Below are 21,848 nucleotides of genomic sequence, written 5' to 3' on the forward strand. Positions count from 1 at the left end.
ACCATGAAACAACACATTTCTAAATAAACTTTAAGGTTGCCAAATCACCTCATGAACACATCTCCTTTAAATTTGCTTTCAAGCTTCCAAAACCAAGTGCACTATCACACATACACTTAGTACACATTGTCTAAATCATTTCTATACACATAAACACTTACATCAACATCTTAAACAACCATTTACAAGTGAAAACAAGCTACACATGGTGAGTTCCCATGGCTGCCGAAATGGTGTTTCAGCATTAATCCATCAAACTTCAAAACTTCCTCCACAAAACAACTCACCACAACATCCACTTAAAGTTTAATGAAACAAAAATGGAAAATACTCACTTACCACTTTTGAAGCTTGATCAAAACCTCACTAAACTTCTTAAAATTGCTATCAAACTCTTCCTTGCAAGGTGAGGATTAACTTTAATGAAGGGACTTGGTGGAAATGATGGCTCAAAATGTGTTGCATGAAGCTTTCTCTCAATCGACCATGGAGGTTTCTCCCAAGGAAGTTTCGGCTGGTTGTCCCAAGGTTGAAGATGACAAAATTTTCTATCCATATGCTGATTAAAAGTCCACTTAGGTGATGTTAGTGGAGCACTAATGAAGTTATAATATTTGTTTAAATCAAAAGTTTCACATTTCCCACATTTAGCCTCATTTCTTTTACTATTTAAATTATGGACCACCATTTTAATTTTCATGGTATTTTCAAAGTTTAATGTCGTTTATTTTTAATGGACATTTAGGTCAAAAGGCAACTTGGAATGTCAAATAACCACAATGCCCCTATTCGGGTTACATTCCCGATTTTTCGGTAACACTGAGTTTTGTCATTTTCTCGATTTCTCGTTTTTCTTTGTACTAATTAATTAATTTTTCTTTGATATTTCTAATGATATTTATACTTCAATAAGTCTTTAATTATGTCTCGAAACTAAATTTCGAGGGTTCCCTGCAGTCCTGGGGTCGGCTATTGTCTGCGTCGTAACTTCCCTGTGCGGTCACCCATCGCTGCGGTGCTGGCTCGTTTAACTTAGTTTCATTTCATTGCTATTTTTTTTTTTTGTTTTTCTTGTATTTTCTTTTCTTGTATTTCATTATTTTATATCTCCTCACTAACTTTTAAATGTAGTTCTAGGCATTCTAGCTGTCCGGACAGATATTGTGGAATAGGAGTAGTTTTAGTATCCCTTGAAGGGAAACATTTCCTAGTTATGGTCAAGTTGAGAGTTGAGTGCATTAATAGTATTGTTGAGTATGAAGCCTGTGTCGGTGGTTTTTAAGCTATTATTAAGATGAAGGAAAAGAAATTAAAAGTATGTGGAGGTTTAACTTTGATAATTTACCAAGTCAAAGGGGAATGTCAAATCCTGGATCTAAAGTTAATCCCATACAAGAAGCATCTTTCAGAGTTGATTGAAAAGTTTGATGAAATCTCATTCGCACATTTAGGCCATGAAAAGAATCAGTTTGCAGACACTTTAGTCACTTTGGCAATTATGACCTGAATAGAAGCAAGAGTAGAGGCACAACTATTACCACTACAAAAAATAAGGTCAATCCTAGTATTGAAATAAGGGCGAGCTATGAAAGTGCCTTTTTTATTTAAAAGCTTATCCTATGCCTTTGTTTAGTAGAAGTAATGCAAGAATATGCCTTTATTTAGAGGCAATTGACATAGGCATATTGAGCACAACTTGTTAGTCTAGGTCAAATTTGTAGCAACAAAGATTTAATTGCTTTTATGCGTTAAGTTTGTGTTGGAAAATTTCACATTTTATAAACATGCAATTGCTAGTTCAGTGAATTACTTAACTCTAACGTTTTCCTCTAAAATTATCCTTTTCTAATTTGCATCAACTAATATTATGCATTAAGCAAGCGTTCTTCTGGTGTTCAAATCTAGGTTAGTTTCTCAATGTATCTCTACTCTATTATTGATGGGAAACACTTTCACTTGATAAGACTATTGATTTTTAAAAGGTATTATTTTCTTTTTTATTCTTATTATTATTGATGGAAAACACAATTCAATGCTTTGTGAAGTTTTCTTTTTTTTTTTTTTTTCTCTAAAATTCTATGCTTTGTGTAACTGTTTCAGTCTTTTACATCTTGATGTCCTACATTCCCAATCCATAGTCATATTGAATCCTAAGGATTGCATTGCTTTCCCGTTAATTCAACTAATTGTTTTTTTTTTTTTTCATATATGATATTCCTTATATCTCTTCCTTGTTTACAAAGGCCGACCTAAAACATTGTGTTATGGTGATAACAATTACTTGTTAATGGATTCTTCTTTCTAAAAATTAATATAATTTTATTTTTTAAATATGGTGGTTATGCACCTAAATGCTAGGTAAATTTCATATTAATTCATTTTAATTTTAATTTATATAAGTGATTGAGTTACTTTACATATAAAAATGACTCATCAAGTCATATTATAACCTAATCACTTATATCCACCCTTTCATTTGTATTCATTTCCAATGTGCATATATCTATTCCCAACACTTTGGCTAAATTTCACTTGCAATTTTTGCAAAAGTCCACCTAAAAGCATTGCCTAAGTAGTGCAATCACATGTCAATATAGTATCCCATCAAACTCGAACATCTTGCAACTATTGTTAGCTGTATGTTCAAATGTATTTAAAGCAACAGAGTATACTTTTTGTTATTCATCAAGCCCTGTGACTTCATTCCTGTGGGTTCTTTTTTCATTTTTTCTTTCATTTCTGTATAACTTCACAACAAACAAAAGAGATTCAAAAATTTTATTCCTGAACGACTGCAAATAATTTTCATGTGTAAACTTCTATTGCTTGCTTTTCCATAGGAAGTGGTATCTTTGATATAGGTTTAGTGTAATGTGAAGCCTTCAAGTTATATGCTGTAGCTTGAAAGACAGCAAATATGCATATCGTCCCCTGCTTCTGGCTAAGTTTCCATAGCAAGAATAAATTGAAAAATGGGAGATTATGGAGTCTGTCCATTATCTCCCCAAGAGAAAAGTCTATGTGGCTCATGATTGATGAAGAATGAAAGAATTGTATTATTAGGACTTAAAGGGTGTTAATTTTATGATTTGGAGGGGAGGAATTTTAAAAAGGGGTGAGGAGTAATTTAGAAAAAGGGGCATCGATGATGACGGGATGTTTTCTCCTATAGTGTCTTAATTGAATACAGTGAGAAAAAGGTTGGAAGGCTTTATATTGCTTAGAAAGTATCAACTTCTACAACTCTTGTTTTGTTTGCCCAGTTTTCCTTTGATTGTATTATAATAAACAATTTAACTGAAAAATTCATTTACTGCACTAAAGTCACATCTGGAGTTTAAGATTGGAAGGCTGGCCTATGTGGCCAATGTATAAAATCTATACATTAGAGAGAGGGAGAAAAAATTTTATTCAAGGTGGTAAGGATTAGGTGGTTATCTGTTTTTTATGTTGAGAGTATAGCAAGAGTGAAAAGGCTTTCTTCAAGTGTTTTGCTTCTCTACAAGTTGCACGTAGCTGATTAGTTTTACGTGCAATGGCCACAACTACAGAGAAAATATCCTTGAGCTCCTTATTTTGGTTGTCTTATGCAATTGATCATGTTCTAATGCTGTTGTGGCACTCACTAGAAACTTCAAGTTCTAAGTCTAATTTTCACTTTGAAGTTTCACTTTTTAGTGGTGCTCTAGTTCTTAGTCCCAAACTTCAGTTGCATGTTTAGAAGCAGAGATGCATATGTGCACTGTGGATGCCAAGGAGATGGGGAGAAAGAGACGAGAAAGTTAACTGCCATGAAGTTCTTATTGCAGAAATTTGTTGCTTACCTGATTTGATTGAATTCTAGATATATGTAATTTTTTTTTCAGCATCGTTATTGATTGGAATATACTTTAGAGGGTTGCTTCTATAATCTGATGTAAGCAAACATTTATCAATAAGACACGCATGACATCATGTATTGCTTGCTTAATTTGCATGTGAAATTTGTGTGTTTTAGGAGAGAATTCGGATTCAGAATTGGGACTCATACTGATGGAAACAAGAAAGTAAAACTTGGTAAAACAAGGAATAGCATTTTTCATTATAAAATAGGACCCCATTGCCCAATGTGAGTGGCATGAGTCATTGCAGTGATTGGTTTAATTCTAGGCCAAAATCTATCTATTTCTACAGATCATAACTGAGAAGACCTCCCTTACTTCTTGAACTCTGCAAGAACAGGGTATATGTTGTCGAAGGCAGTGTAGAAGTCATCCCTTTTCTTGGCTCCAGCGATCACAACGTTCCCAGAGACAAAGATAAGCAACACGAGCTTTGGCTGTTTCATGCGGTAGATAAGGCCAGGGAAGAGTTCAGGTTCGTAGGTGGAAAAGGCACCATGGGATGTGCAGGCAAACTTCTCAAGTCTGATAGTGAACTGAACATCGCAAGAGGCAACAATATTCTGAATCCTGAAGTCTCTAAACTTGGCAGGAAACCCTAGCTTCTGAATAATTCTTGCAAACTTCCTGGCAGCAAGTTTAGACTGCGCTTCGGTTTTTGCACCAGTGCAGACCATCTTGCCAGAGGCAAAAATCAAGGCAGTAGTTTTGGGATCTTTGATTCTCATAATCACAGCGGAGAAACGCTTAGGAAAGTACTCAGAATTGCGAGAATGCAGTGCTATGTGGTTAAGATCCAATACGCAGTCCAAATCTACTGTCGATACAATGTTCTGTATGGTAGGAACTATACCTGAAGGGTTGTTCCTCCTGGCAGCCATCTTCTCCTTCTTCTCCTTGGGTTATTGTACCTCCAAAGATTTGATGTCTTTTTTCTTTACATAGAAAGCAAGAAACAATATGAGAAATTAAAACATGGGATCGTATATATTTTATTTATTTTTCTATTGGAATATGAATTTATCTATCTATCTCTCTATATATAAATTATAGATATATATATTTATATATATAGAGATAAATAGATAAATTCATATCCCAATAGAAAAATAAATAAAATATATCCACTTTTTAAATTATTTAAATATTTTAATAAGATTCAAAATTTAGACAAAGATAGATAAATAGATAAATTTATATATATAGAGATAGATAGATAGATAAATTCATAACCCAATAGAAAAATAAATAAAATATATCTATTTTTTAAATTATTTAAATATTTTAATAAGATTCAAAATTTAAAATTATTAATGTTGCATAATTAATTTTATTTATTATAAAAAGATAATATATTTATATATGTATTTTTTAATAAACTAATAAAAACATTTTTAATTGTTATATTATTTTTAATATGAAAATTATAATTACAATATATATATATATATATATATATATATATATATATATATATATATATATATATATATATAAATTTCTAATTATTATTATTAACATACCCTAATTTTATTTGAATTCTAATAAGGTGTTTTTTACACCGTAGACTTTATTTCAAAGCAGAAAACTTTATCTTCAATAGCCAATAAAATCTTTAAAAGTTACATGATAAAACTTTTTAAAAAAATTACACTTATAAAATTTGTGTGATCTTCATTTATCAAATAAAATATATAGCTATATAATTAAAATTAATATATATATATATATATATATATATATATATATATATATATATATATATATATATATATATAGATAAATAGATAAATTTATATATATAGAGATAGATTGATAAATTCACATCCCAATAGAAAAATAAATAAAATATATCCACTTTTTAAATTATTTAAAATTTTAATAAGATTCAAAATTTAAAATTATTAATGTTGCATAATTAATTTTATTTATTATAAAAAGATAATATATTTATATTTTTTTTAATAAACTAATAAAAACATTTTTAATTGTTATATTATTTTTAATATGAAAATTATAATTACAATATATATATATATATATATATATATATATATATATATATATATATAAATTTCTAATTATTATTATTAACATATCCTAATTTTATTTGAATTCTAATAAAGTATTTTTTACACCGTAAACTTTATTTGTAACACCCCTAAGTTCGATAGTGCGTTCTACTGCTCCGGTGACCAGTGTTGTCCGGACAGCTAGGATGCCTAGAACTACACTTCAATATGAGTGAGGAGATATAAAATAATGAAATACAAGAAAAGAAAATACAAGAAAAACAAAGGAAAAATAATAGCAAAGAAATGTAACCAAGTTAAGCGAGCCGGAAACCCTAGCGATGGGTGACCGCACCGGGAAGTCACGGCGTGGACCGTTGATTAGCCCTGGACTGCGAGGAACCCTGGAAAACATTTTTAGGACTTAAATAGACCCTTATTGAAGAATAAATATCATTAGAAAGATCAAAGAAAAATTAAATAATTAGTACAAAGAAAAGTGAGAAATCGAAAAACGGACAAAACCCGGTGATACCGAAAAATCGGGAATGCCACCCGAACAGGGGCATTATGGTCATTTGACATCCCGAATTGTCTTTTGACCTAAATGTCCATTAAAAATAAATAGTATTACACTTAGAAAATAAAATGAAAAATTAATTTGGTGGTACCTAAAGTAAATAGCTAAAATCATGGGTTATTGTGGAATAAATGAACAATTAGCTTATTATATGATTATTTGGAGTTAGTGGACCATTAATGGATTAATATATACTAAGTGGGGCAGGTGTACATCCATTATCCAAGGCATAAACTTCATCTTCTTCATTGCACTAAACCTAGCCAAATTGAAGGGGAGGAGAAACCTCCATTGACGTTTCCTTAAAGCTTCATCCTCTCCCTCATTTCAACTCCAATCCCTTAAGTAGCTTCATGAAAAATTGTCTACACATCACAAGGAAGAGTTTGATACCAATTTTAAGAAGTTTAATCAAGGTTTGGCAAATTTCAACCATAAGGTAAGTTCATATTTTTGAAGATAGCTTTGTTAAGTTTTGTGTGCATGTTATGGGTGTTGGATTTGTGAAGAAAATTTTTGAGTTTGAAGAGTTATTGTTGTGTTCATTTTGGACAGCCATGGAGTCATGTATTTGATGAAATAATTGTGCATATATTTAATGAGAAAGGATGTTGATCATGATGATTTAATAACCTAGTGAATTACTTCATATGTATATGGTGAATTTTGCACTTGGAATGGGATTTAATGAATTGTAGGACACTTTGGTGTTGAAGGACAATTTCGGCAGCCTTGAAACTCTTGGATAAGTGTATGTGTTCATGAAGATATGGGCAGAATTGTGGCATTAAGTATTGAAGGATATGTGTATGAAATTATTGTGTAAAGTGTATGTAAAAACTAGTGATGTTTATGTGTATGTGTAATGGTATTTGAACTTTGGGAATTAGAGTTATATTTGGTATATTGAGGATAATTGTAATCTGCCCAAAGTGATGTTAATGTAAAGTAATATATAGTTTTGGTAATGTACCAAAATAGATTTGGTAGGGAAGTAAACATATTGCAAGGTAAATGTGTGTAATTGATGTGTGTTAAGCAAAGTAACTAAGGGCAGTGTATATTTTAGCCAATAAGTTTAAATGTGTAACCTCAATTGGTATGAGACCAATTGGAGGTGGAACTAGGCACAAAATGTGCCAACTTTCATTGAGAAAGCATACCAAAATTCTGCTTGCAAGGTGACCTAAGAAAATGACCAATTCGGATTAGGTACAATTAGGACCTGAAAAATGACCAATTGGGCAGCAGTGAGTGTTTAGGCCATAACTCACTCAAAACAGGTCCAATTGACCTAAAATTTTAACCATGAATAGTTAAGACCCATACCTACAAGTCTTATGAAGACACAAAACCCAGAAATGACCAGAAGCAAGTCAAAAAGCTTGCACAAGTTCGGGTCCAAAAACTGGCCGAACCAAAGTTGACCAAATTGACCTAAAATTGACCTAATTTGATGCCATTTGACCAGCAATAGTATAATGACCATAACTTGGTCTACTTAACTCGGATTGACCTGAAATTTTTCCCCGCTTGCAATAAGACATAGATCTACAAGTTTGTAGTTTTGACCGAAACCCGAAAACAGAGGGAACTAGGCCGTCCGGCTAGGTCAAACTAGTATCCCGAAATCCAGCAATTTGCAATGAAATGCAAGAAAACGCAATATACATAGAATTGAGTTTGGTAATACGTACCAATCCTAAAACATTATCGAATGTGATATATTAAGGACACCAAAACCTAATTTACCTAAAACGCATCGAGGGTCGGTATATTAGGTGATTAAGCAAATAAAGGTATTCAGTGAATTGTTTATCGAATATTATCGTTAGAGGCAAATTAATTTAGCACTGAAACACTTCAAATTGTGTTTCTCAGTTAACAAGGACTCAGCAAAAGGGAAAGAAATACCGAGTCAAGACCAGGAGACAAATATCAGAGGTTTGTGCACAGCAACTGTTTCTTTTGAATTATTTTCAATTGAAATAAATATTGACTATTTGTATATTATTGTTTTAAATTGTGGAAATGAGTTTGATGGACACTTATTGATTGAAAAATATTGTGAATGGTTTGAAACTGTGAAAAATTGTTTGAATGACATTGATGGATACTTATTGATTTAAAAGCATTGGAAATGGTTTGAAACCACAGCTATCATGTATATTGATTGTATTCCTCATTAGCTTGTCTAGTGGGACGAATTGAATTCCCTCTTTTGCTGAAGTGTTGAGGTGTGTGCCTGTTGAGGACGAATTGGATGAGTACTCATATTTTTGCTAGCTAGCTATGTTATTCCTCATTAGTCATCTACTTTTAGGACGAATTGAATACCTCATTAGCCATTGGCTTTTGGGACGAATTGAACTATGGATCATGATTAAGCTGTGTGTGATTTATTGATATGTATTGTGAGATTGTGAAATGGATTTAAACTCTCATTGACATATACTGTCTTTTGAATTCAAACATGATCTAACTTATGAAAATTATTGTGATATTGACAAATGGAGTTTAAATTCTTATGGACAATTACTGTCTTGAAATTGACTATGGTTTTAAGTATCCACTATTGATATGATTTATGAATTGTGATTTAAATTGTATTTGGTTAATGTTGTGCACCATCGAGACATTGTCTCGTGATAGCTTTATTCTTGTCGCGGTAGAGACAGACAGGCGTGCAGACTAGTGCATATACCTCCAACAAGAGATTTTTGGGTATAGTGAGTATACCACATTTGGCATTTTGTCTTGTAATGTATGACCTTTGTATGTACATTTTGTTTTTGGTTTTGAGCAGTTGTAAATTCAAATTGTACCTTGAAGTTGTAAATTAATTATGAGTTATTTGACTTGTGAAAATTGTATTATATTTCCTTATCTCAGACTTTGAAAAATTTCTATGGAATTGAGTTGATAAATTGTTGTGTTGAGAAATGTATTGGAGTTGAGATTTGGAAAATTATTGAAGTGTCTTTTACGAGTTTTCAAGAAGCTTTTATCCAAAATACAGATGGCACTCTGCCAAAATTTTTACAGAAATTCCAAATAAATCAAATGAGTTAATTGTTTCACTTCAGTTCACCAAAGTTTTTAATACCTGTAAATAGTGCTCACCACTGTAAAATAAGTAAGAAAAGTTTTTAAAATCCCTTGTAGTGTATTTAATGAGTTATCAGTAGACGGAGTTGGTAATTCATTAGGTATACTACGGGATCATGTTATGCTTATAGAGGGGTAGGGTGTGACATGTTTTAGTGGTATCAGAGTAAAGTTTTTAAATTCTGTTTTCACCTGTTATTTGAATATTCTTTCTTCATAGTACAACTGCTCAGTATCATTGTTTGATACATACAGTACATTACATTATAAATATGCACTAACAGGAGGAAATCTCCTTGTGTTATTGGTTCAGGAGATCTTAAATCCTCGCATTGAATATGGAAGAGGGTGATCGTTGATCGATCAATCTATTGAGGTGAGGTGCAAGGGGATGCCCAGGCCTACATAATGTTAGTGGTTGTTTGCACCAGCCCCTCTGATCTGCAGATTTCTGCTCGGTTGCTCGTGAGATGGCTGCAATGTTCCAACAAATGGCTGGTAATGTGCCTACTCAAGTCCCAATACAGACACCAGTGGTACAACAACAGTCTCCTACGAGGCAGTATGACAAATTGATGAAGTATGGGGCTACAGAGTTTAAGGGGACAGTAAATCCTCTAGAAGCTGAACAATGGTTAGAGAGGATGGATAGGGTGTTCAAGAAGCTACATTGTACAGAAGAGCTTAGATTTGAATACTCAGTGTCCTTACTACTGAGGGGATGCTTATGGTGGTGGAAAACCATTCCCCTGATGCAGTAGAGCCTGCAGTGCTAACATGGAATGACTTCCTCAGGGAATTCAGGCAGAAATATGTCCCTGATGCTTATGTAGACCAGAAGCTGCAAGAGTTCCTAAGTTTGAAACAGGGGAACAGATCAGTGGCTGAGTATGAAAGAGAATTTTCCCGCCTGAGCCATTATGCAGTAAGTTTGCTTGCTACCAGCAGGGAGAGATGCAAGAGGTTTGAAACTGGCTTGAAGCCCAGTATCAGAGTACAAGTGATCGGCTTCAAACACACTAACTTCTCTGAACTTGTTTCTCAAGCCCTAGAGTTGGAAAGAGTTGAGTTTGAGACTGCTCCAGAGAAAAAGAGATCAGAGAAGACAGAGAAAGAGGGAAAGTCAGTAGAACAGAGTTCCAGTGGTCATACTGGGAAGAGGAAAAACTATGGGGGACATGGCAGAGGTGGCAAGAAATCTGGTAGGGGAAGATATTCAGGACAGAGACCTCCCCTATCTGGTCAGCAGAGTACCAGAGGTTCCTACCCTCCCCGCCAATGTGAAACTTGTGGAAAAAATCATGGTGGGATATGCTATAAGGCTATTGGAGCCTGTTATAACTGTGGAGGCATAGGACACTTTGCCAAGGACGCACCGATGAGTCGCGAGTTGGACCACCTCCTACTCTGCGGAAGGGTCGATTCGAGAACCACTGTCACGAAGTTCACAACCACCCAGCGAGGTAGAGCGGGGTAGAGGTAACCAGTGACAGCCAAGGCACAGTAAAACATTCAGATCAAGATAGTGCTCCAGTCAGAGTCTATGCCATGAGACAGAGGGAAGAGGCCGAGACATCTGATGTTGTGGCTGGTACCCTCTCAACTTTTAACCAAAATGTATTTGTGTTATTTAATCCGGGTTCTACCCATTCTTATGTGAGTGCTAGCATCATTGATTGCATTGCTGTTCCATGTACAAAAATGGACTTTGAGGTGCTAGTAACAAGTCCACTAGGACAGGAAGTTAGAGTTAATAGAATGTATAGAGATTGTCCTTTGGTGATCCAAGGACACACTTTCCTGTCTGATTTCATTGAAATGCCCTTCAGAGATTAAGATATCATCTTAGGCATGGATTGGTTAGCTAGGCATCATGCCATGATTGATCGTAGGTGAAGAGTCACTTTTGGCCTTCCTCGATCTGATGATGTGGTGATACAAGGAGAGGCGATTATTGCCATCAAACATCATTTCGTTTGCACTAGCCGGAAAAATGATCGAGAAAGGGTGTGACGCCTACTTGGCACATGTGATAGACACCCAAGTGGGGAGTCGGCGTTGAAGGACATCGCTACTGATACATGACTTTCGGATGTGTTTCTGATGAATTGCTAGGATTACCTCGGAAAGAGAAGTGCGATTTGAAATTAATGTTATGCAGTGTGAATCCAATCTCCATAACACCATACGAGAATGGCACCAGTGAGTTGAAGGAGTTGAAGATACAATTGCAAGAACTACTTGAAAAGGGCTTCATCGCCTAGTGTGTCACCTTGGGAGCACGGTGTTGTTTGTTAAGAAGAAGGATGGTACTCTCGCTTATGCATTGACTCTGGCGGTTGAATAAGGTGACAATAAAGAAGATATCCATTGCCTCGCATTGATGATCTGTTTGATCGATTGAAGGGTGCAACCGTATTCTCCAAAATTGATTTGCGATCTGTTTATTATCGATTGAAGGTGCAAGAGCGAGTATTCCAAAAGCGCTTTGAACTCGATATGGCCACTATGAGTTTCTAGTAATGCCATTCGGGTTAACAAATGCTCCAGCTGCTTTTATGGATCTGATGAACACTATCTTCAGACCATATCTTGATCAATTTGTGGTGGTGTTTATTGATGACATTTTGATATATTCAAGGAATGCAGAGGAGCATGACAGACATCTGCGGATTATCTTTGGACTTTAAGGGAGAAACAACTATATGCCAAATTGTCGAAATGTGAATTTTGGCTGAAAGAAATCTCCTTTTTGGGACATGTTGTGTCAGCTGAAGGGATTAAGGTAGATTTCAGCAAGGTAGAAGCTATCCTTAATTGGAAGCCGCCCAGGAACATCATAGAAATTTGCAGTTTTCTGGGTCTAGCTAGATATTATCGTCGGTTTGTGAAGGGGTTTTCTATGTTATCTTCTCCACTGACCAAACTGCTTCGGAAAGATGTAAAATTTCAGTGGACAAATAAATGTCAGCAGAGTTTTGATGAGTTGAAGAGGTGTGTGGTGAAGCTCAGTCCTGACTTTACATACTCAGGGTAAATAGTACACAGTTTATAGTGATGCTTCTCACAATGGGTTAGGGCGTATCTTGATGCAAGATCGAATGTCATTGCTTATGCATCACGCCATTGAAACCGCATGAGAGGAACTACCCAACACATGATCCAGAGTTAGCGGCTATTGTTTTTGCTCTGAAGATCCGGAGACACTATTTGTATGGGGAGAAATGCTACATTTACAGATCACAAGAGCTTGAAGTACTTAGGCACCCAGAAGGAATTGAATTTGAGGCAGAGGAGATGGTTAGAACTCATCAAAGATTATGATTGCTTAATAGACTATCAGCCAGGGAAAGCAAATGTGGTGGCTGACGCCTTAAGTCGCAAGACTATGGCAAATCTCAGAGTTTCTCCTATGTCCATGGTATGTGAATTGAAAGCCTGACATGCGGTTTAGAGATTGATGATGAGGGACAGCGGTAGTTGCTTGGCATGTACAGCCGGTGTTGATTGATCGAGATCAAAATGGCTGCTCAGTGATGAAAAGTATCGAAGCTCCGAAAGAAGTCCAGGGGCAAGAAACCTGAATTCTCTATGAGAGATTATGGTTTATTGCTACATCAGGGCAGAGTGTGCGTTCCTAGTGATGTGGAATTGAGACAAATCATTATGAAGGAAGCACATGAGTCTCCATTTGCTATGCACCCTGGTGGAACTAAAATGTCTGAGAAATTTGAAAGAGCATTCTTGGTGGATGGGCATGAAAAGAGATATAGTGAATTCGTTTCCAAATGCCTAACTTGTCGCCAAGTAAAGGCGAGAACATCAAGTTCCGGTGGTTTGTTACATCCTTTGTCGATGCAGTGGAAATGGGAACAAATAACTATGGATTTTGTTACAGGACTTCCAAGGACACGAGTAGTCATGATGCGGTATGGGTTATAGTTGTGATTGACCAAGTCTGCTCACTTTTTGCGATTCGGATGGACTATAGCACGAAAAGATTGGCGGATTGTACATAAATGAGATTGTAAAGCGCATGGAGTGCCGGTATCAATTGTGTCTGACAGATCCTAGGTTCACTTCTAGATTAGGGTAGTCTTGAGAGCCCTAGGAACTAGATTGAACTTCAAAGACAAGATTCCACCCAGACGGATGGCGACCGAGAGGGTTATTCAGATATTGGAGGATATGCTACGGGCTTGTGTGATTGAATTTGAAGGTAGTTGGGATACACACTTGCCTTTGATTGAGTTGCTTATAACAACAGCTACCAATCAAGCATTGGGATGCCTCCATATGAAGCTTTGTATGGTAGAAAGTGCAGAACTCCCTTATGTTGGGATGAGGTAGGTGAAAGGAAGATGATTGGGCCAGAAATTGTCCAGCAGATAGAGGAAAAGATCAGATTGATCAGAGATAGACTCAAGGCTGCATCAGACCGTCAGAAGTCCTATGTTGATCTAAAGAGAAGAGATATTGAGTATGCAGTGGGTGATAAAGTATTCCTCAAAGTTTCTCCTTGGAAGAGGATTATGAGATTTGGCAGAAAGGGGAAACTGAGTCCTCGTTTCATCGGACCATATGAAGTTCTAGAAAGAGTGGGTCCTTTGGCATATTGGTTGGCATTACCTCCAAAGCTAGCAAGGATACACAGTGTCTTCCATGTGTCCATGTTAAGGAAGTACAGATCTGACCCATCTCATGTACTATCAATTGAAGAGATTGAGGTAAATCCAGACCTCTCATATGAGGAAGAACCCATAAAAATTCTGGCATATGAGGTGAAGCAGCTGAGGAATAAACAGATACATCTGGTTAAAGTGCTGTGGAACCATCATTCAGGCCAGGAAGCTACTTGGGAACGTGAAGAGGATATGAGGAGACAGCACCCACAGCTGTTCAGAGACTAATGCCAGGTAAAATTTCGAGACAAAATTTATTTAAGGGGGGGAGAATTGTAATACCCCTTCGATAGTGCGTTCTACTGCTCCGGTGACCAGTGTTGTCCGGACAGCTAGGATGACTAGAACTACACTTCAATATGAGTGAGGAGACATAAAATAATGAAATACAAGAAAAGAAAATACAAGAAAAACAAAGGAAAAATAATAGCAAAGAAATGTAACCAAGTTAAGCGAGCCGGAAACCCTAGCGATGGGTGACCGCACCGGGAAGTCACGGCGTAGACCGTTGATTAGCCCTGGACTGCGGGGAACCCTAGAAAACATTTTTAGGACTTAAATAGACCCTTATTGAAGAATAAATATCATTAGAAAGATCAAAGAAAAATTAAATAATTAGTACAAAGAAAAGTGAGAAATCGAAAAACAGACAAAACCCGGTGATACCGAAAAATCGGGAATGCCACCCGAACAGGGGCATTATGGTCATTTGACATCCCGAATTGTCTTTTGACCTAAATGTCCATTAAAAATAAATAGTATTACACTTAGAAAATAAAATGAAAAATTAATTTGGTGGTACCTAAAGTAAATAGCTAAAATCATGGGTTAATGTGGAATAAATGAACAATTAGCTTATTATATGATTATTTGGTGTTAGTGGACCATTAATGGATTAATATATACTAAGTGGGGCAGGTGTACATCCATTATCCAAGGCAGAAACTTCATCTTCTTCATTGTACTAAACCTAGCCGAATTGAAGGGGAGGAGAAACCTCCATTGACGTTTCCTTAAAGCTTCATCCTTTCCCTTATTTCAACTCCAATCCCTTAAGTAGCTTCATGAAAAATTGTCTACACATCACAAGGAAGAGTTTGATACCAATTTTAAGAAGTTTAATCAATGTTTGGCAAGTTTCAACCATAAGGTAAGTTCATATTTTTGAAGATAGCTTTGTTAAGTTTTGTGTGCATGTTATGGGTGTTGGATTTGTGAAGAAAATTTTTGAGTTTGAAGAGTTATTGTTGTGTTCATTTTGGACAGCCATGGAGTCATGTATTTGATGAAATAATTGTGCATATATTTAATGAGAAAGGATGTTGATCATGATGATTTAATAACCTAGTGAATTACTTCATATGTATATGGTGAATTTTGCACTTGGAATGGGATTTAATGAATTGTAGGACACTTTGGTGTTGAAGGACAATTTCGGCAGCCTTGAAACTCTTGGATAAGTGTATGTGTTCATGAAGATATGGGCAGAATTGTGGCATTAAGGATTGAAGGATATGTGTATGAAATTATTGTGTAAAGTGTATGTAAAAACTAGTGATGTTTATGTGTATGTGTAATGGTATTTGAACTTTGGGAATTAGAGTTATATTTGGTATGTTGAGGATAATTGTAATCTTCCCAAAGTGATTTTAATGTAAAGTAATATATAGTTTTGGTAATGTACCAAAACAGATTTGGTAGGGAAGTAAACATATTGCAAGGTAAATGTGTGTAATTGATGTGTGTTAAGCAAAGTAACTAAGGGCAGTGTACATTTTAGCCAATAAGTTTAAATGTGTAACCTCAATTGGTATGAGACCAATTGGAGGTGGAACTAGGCACAAAATGTGCCAACTTTCATTGAGAAAGCATACCAAAATTCTGCTTGCAAGGTGACCTAAGAAAATGACCAATTCGGATTAGGTACAATTAGGACCTGAAAAATGACCAATTGGGCAGCAGTGAGTGTTTAGGCCATAACTCACTCAAAACAGGTCCAATTGACCTGAAATTTTAACCATGAATAGTTAAGACCCATACCTACAAGTCTTATGAAGACACCAAAACCCAGAAATGACCAGAAGCAAGTCAAAAAGCTTGCACAAGTTCGGGTCCAAAAACTGGCCGAACCAAAGTTGACCAAATTGACCTAAAATTGACCTAATTTGATGCCATTTGACCAGCAATAGTATAATGACCATAACTTGGTCTACTTAACTCGGATTGACCTGAAATTTTGCCCCGCGTGCAATAAGACATAGATCTACAAGTTTGTAGTTTTGACCGAAACCCGAAAACCGAGGGAACTAGGCCGTCCGGCTAGGTCAAACTAGTATCCCGAAATCCAGCAATTTGCAATGAAATGCAAGAAAACGCAATATACATAGAATTGAGTTTGGTAACACGTACCAATCCTAAAACATTATCGAATGTGACATATTAAGGAAACCAAAACCTAATTTATCTAAAACGCATCGAGGGTCGGTATATTAGGTGATTAAGCAAATAAAGGTATTCAGTGAATTGTTTATCGAATATTATCATTAGAGGCAAATTAATTTAGCACAGAAACACTTCAAATTGTGTTTCTCAGTTAACAAGGACTCAGCAAAAGGGAAAGAAATACTGAGTCAAGACCAGGAGACAAATATCAGAGGTTTGTGCACAACAACTATTTCTTTTGAATTATTTTCAATTGAAATAAATATTGACTATTTGTATATTATTGTTTTAAATTGTGGAAATGAGTTTGATGGACACTTATTGATTGAAAAATATTGTGAATGGTTTGAAACTGTGAAAAATTGTTTGAATGACATTGATGGATACTTATTGATTTAAAAGCATTGGAAATGGTTTGAAACCACAGCTATAATGTATATTCATTGTATTCCTCATTAGCTTGTCTAGTGGGACGAATTGAATTCCCTCTCTGGCTGAAGTGTTGAGGTGTGTGCCTGTTGAGGACGAATTGGATGAGTACTCATATTTTTGCTAGCTAGCTATGTTATTCCTCATTAGTCATCGACTTTTGGGACGAATTGAATACCTCATTAGCCATTGGCTTTTGGGACGAATTGAACTATGGATCATGATTAAGCTGTGTGTGATTTATTGATATGTATTGTGAGATTGTGAAATGGATTTAAACTCTCATTGACATATACTGTCTTTTGAATTCAAACATGATCTAACTTATGAAAATTATTGTGATATTGACAAATGGAGTTTAAATTCTTATGGACAATTACTGTCTTGAAATTGACTATGGTTTTAAGTATCCACTATTGATATGATTTATGAATTGTGATTTAAATTGTATTTGGTTAATATTGTGCACCACTGAGACATTGTCTCAGCGATAGCTTTTTATTGCTGTCGCAGGTAGAGAGACAGACAGGGCAGCAGACTAGGCTGCATATACCTCCAGCAAGAGATTTTTGGGTATAGTGAGTATACCACATTTGGCATTTTGTCTTTGTAATGTATGACCTTTGTATGTACATTTTGTTTTTGGTTTTGAGCAGTTGTAAATTCAAATTGTACCTTGAAGTTGTAAATTAATTATGAGTTATTTGACTTGTGAAAATTGTATTATATTTCCTTATCTCAGACTTTGAAAAATTTCTATGGAATTGAGTTGATAAATTGTTGTGTTGAGAAATGTATTGGAGTTGAGATTTGGAAAATTATTGAAGTGTCTTTTACAGGTTTTCTGAAGAACTGTTTTATCCAAAATACAGATGGCACTCTGCCAAAATTTTTACAAAAATTCCAAATAAATCAAATGAGTTAATTGTTTCACTTCAGTTCACCAAAGTTTTTAATACCTGTAAATAGTGCTCACCACTGTAAAATAAGTAAGAAAAGTTTTTAAAATCCCTTGTAGTGTATTTAATGGGTTATTAGTAGACGGAGTTGGTAATTCATTAGGTATACTACGGGATCATGTTATGCCTTACAAAGGGGTAGGGTGTGACATTATTTCAAAGCAGGGAACTTTATCTTCAATAGTCGATAAAATCTTTAAAAGTTACATGATAAAACTTTTTAAAAATACTTATAAAATTCGTGTGATCTTTATTTATCAAATAAAATATATAGCTATATAATTAAAATTAATTTACACATAATTATCTATCTATCTATCTCCATATATATAAATTTATCTATTTATCTATCTTTGTATATATATATATATATATATATATATATATACAAAGATAGATAAATAGATAAATTTATATATAGAGAGATAGATAGATAGATAGATAAATTCATATCCCAATAGAAAAATAAATAAAATATATTCACTTTTTAAATTATTTAAATATTTTAATAAGATTCAAAATTTAAAATTATTAATGTTGCATAATTAATTTTATTTATTATAAAAAGATAATATATTTATATATTTTTTTAATAAACTAATAAAAACATTTTTAATTGTTATATTATTTTTAATATGAAAATTATAATTACAATATATATATATATATATATATATATATTTCTAATTATTATTATTATTAACATATCCTAATTTTATTTGAATTCTAATAAGGTGTTTTTTACACTGTAGACTTTTTTTCAAAGGGAAACTTTATTTTAAATAGCCAATAAAATCTTTAAAAGTTACATGATAAAACTTTTTAAAAAAATTATACTTACAAAATTCGTGTGATCTTCATTTATTAAATAAAATATATAGCTATATAATTAAAATTAATTTACATATAATGTGAAACTTAGTATAGCTAAATTTAAATGTAATTTTTTTTATAAAAATAATAATTTTATCCTAAAACAAATCAATCAATGTTGAATATTGTAGCTCACTTATTATAAACTAGCATAATGTCTATAATATGTGTGGATAATTTATAATTTTTATTTTTTAATTTATTTTTAATTACATTCTAAATAAGATAAATTAATTATTACTATTAAATTAATTTTTAATTAAAATTTCTATTAATTTTTAATTAAAATTTCTATCTTATTTAATTTAATTTAATTTAATTAATTTTTATTTCTATATAAAAATATAGTTGAGAGATAATTTATGCATAAAAATTTAGATATTTAATTAAAATTAAAAAATAATTCTATTGAAAATAAATAATAATAAAATATAAATAATTAAAATATTAGTTATAATTGCATTCGATATAAAATTATAATGAAATAAAATATGAAAATTTTAAGAAATATTAAATAAGAAATTTGTAAAATAAAATTAGTAATTAAATAAATATTAATTAGATATAGTTAAATAAATAAATTTGAGAATGATAACTAATAACCTTTGAAAGAAATAATAAAAAATAAACTAAATTAAAAAAAGAATTAAGAGCACTTAGGTGAAATAAAAGTATTTGATGAGAGGAGAGTTATTGATATGTATCAAATGGCTCATATGACATACTATATACAAACAAACAAATGAAAACCATTTAAATAAAATTTTAATTTTATAATTAAATATTATTTAATTGAAATACGGTAACAAAAACATTTAAATTCAATTCTTATAATAATAAAATATTTTCCATTTACTTGGCCATTTTAATTCAATGGCTATAAGTTGGCCATAATGATAATAATAATAATAAGTATTAATTAATTTTAGGAAAGTGAAATAAAAAGAATATTAAATTATTAACATAAAAAATATATATACTAATTATAAATAAGTTAGATATCTATAGTTTATTTTTATAACTTTTTATATAGACTATATTTTTTCATAATAAAACTAATAGAAAAATATGACAATATAATAAAAATATTTATTAAAGATATGAAATAATTTAAAGTTGATTAAATTATAAGACAGGTGATATTCGATCATAAATTTAATGGCCAATTTTTTTTAAACTAATGGCCATCAGTGACCTTTTATTATTATTATTATTATTATTATTATTATTATTATTATTATTATTATTATAGAGGGTGACATGTGGTAAATAATATTTTTGTATAAGTAAATTTATAAAAAATAATATAAATAATTTTTAAATATTACATTTAATAAAAAAAGATTTTAATATTTAAAAATCAAATTTAAAAAATAACAATTTAAATTACAAATGTTAACGGAATATTGTAAATAATAATAATAATAATAATAATAATTAAAAAAGAAATAAAAAAAATTAAATAATAATTAATATAAAAAAAAGTTATTAATAGGAAGTGGCAAGTTGTTTACCTTCATGCCCCCTCTCTCTCTCTCTCTCTCTCTCTCTCTCTCTCTATATATATATATATATTAAATTATTAATGATATTTAATGAGGTCATGTCAATCCATTGAGAACAATTTATTACATAATTTAGTGGGGAAGAACTTGGTTTAATAACATTGGTTTTAATTTTCCTTCATATAAATAAAATAACTTTTTAATTTAACAAATGAACTATATATCGGAGATTTTTTTTTATCAAATTTAAATTTAAAGCGAAATTATAAAATTATAATTTTTTTAATTACAATATTTAATTGCATTAAAAAAGCACTAAGGGCATCATAGGACAACATAGGAGTAATTTTACAAAATTACGGTGATTCCATATTGGAAAGAAATGAGAAATAGCAAGCCACTAAAAGTTAAACATTTGGATCAAAACATATATTAAATAAAAAAATTTTAGATAGTTTTTTTTTTTCTTTAAGGCCCATTTGCATGTTTATGGGACCAATTTTTATGCATTTTTTTTTCAAATATGCAGGATTATATTATACCTCTAAGGAGGTAAAGAGTAAATTACAAAATTTGTCTGCTCCAAAGGATTACAAGCAAAAGAGACATCATGTAGCATTTTTTGCAAAGAATGAGTAGCACAATTACAAGATCTATAAATAAAAGTAAATTCTAAGTAGAACAAGAATGGGTAAATGCATAAATATCCTGAAAAATCTCATCCAAATCACTACGAATAGAATGTTCCTGAGTAGTGGAGATAATATTCTTAGAATACTTTCCACAATTAATGCATTGAAACGTTGATTCTTAGGTAAGAGCTGTCACGCCCTACTCATCCGTAAGATGTAACATGATCCCGTAGTACACCTAATAAATTACCGTACTTTGCCTACCGGTAACCCATTAAATATACTACAAGAGATTTTAAATCAATTTTCGTGAAATTTAAATCATCGATTAAAATCTGGTGTTATAAAAATTTTTCAAAATTTCAGCAGAGTACCAATTGTATTTTGAAAAAATAGTTCTTCAAACCTGAAAAGGAAAACACTCCCAATATGATTTCTCAAATATAACTCCAATAAACTTCATTTCATCTCACAATTCAAATCTCAATAATCAAATCAATTCATTTTCAAACTAACCTCATCATAAAAGGAACATTTCATTGATTACAAGACTCAAAAATTAATATTACAAAATTATAAAGGTAAATGAAATCTCAAATTTACATTACAATAATTTACATTTAATTATATACCAAAATATTTTATAAGAGTTTTTATACAACTGCTCAAATAATTTATATACATATTATTATATGCATACATCAAACCTACGTACATGGGTAAACCTAAGATATACCTGGAGCTA

At 32.5% G+C, this 21,848-nt stretch overlaps 1 protein-coding gene across 1 annotated transcript; it reads right to left on the reverse strand.

Moving 5' to 3' along the window:
* Positions 1 to 4,130: 4,130 nt before the first annotated feature.
* Positions 4,131 to 4,762, reverse strand: LOC110662025 (TATA-box-binding protein-like). The gene has a single exon (XM_058137066.1). The coding sequence runs from the start codon at positions 4,760 to 4,762 to the stop codon at positions 4,196 to 4,198; it is 567 nt and encodes a 188-aa protein (XP_057993049.1). The 3' UTR covers positions 4,131 to 4,195.
* Between the last annotated feature and the right edge of the window lie 17,086 nt (positions 4,763 to 21,848).

This window comes from Hevea brasiliensis, chromosome 15 (genome assembly GCF_030052815.1).
Source record: "Hevea brasiliensis isolate MT/VB/25A 57/8 chromosome 15, ASM3005281v1, whole genome shotgun sequence".
NCBI classification, from domain to species: Eukaryota; Viridiplantae; Streptophyta; class Magnoliopsida; order Malpighiales; family Euphorbiaceae; genus Hevea; species Hevea brasiliensis.

Coding starts and splice junctions, on each gene's coding strand:
- LOC110662025 (XM_058137066.1), bottom strand. CDS start 4,762: ATGGCTGCCAGGAGGAACAACCCTTCAGGTATAGTTCCTACCATACAG.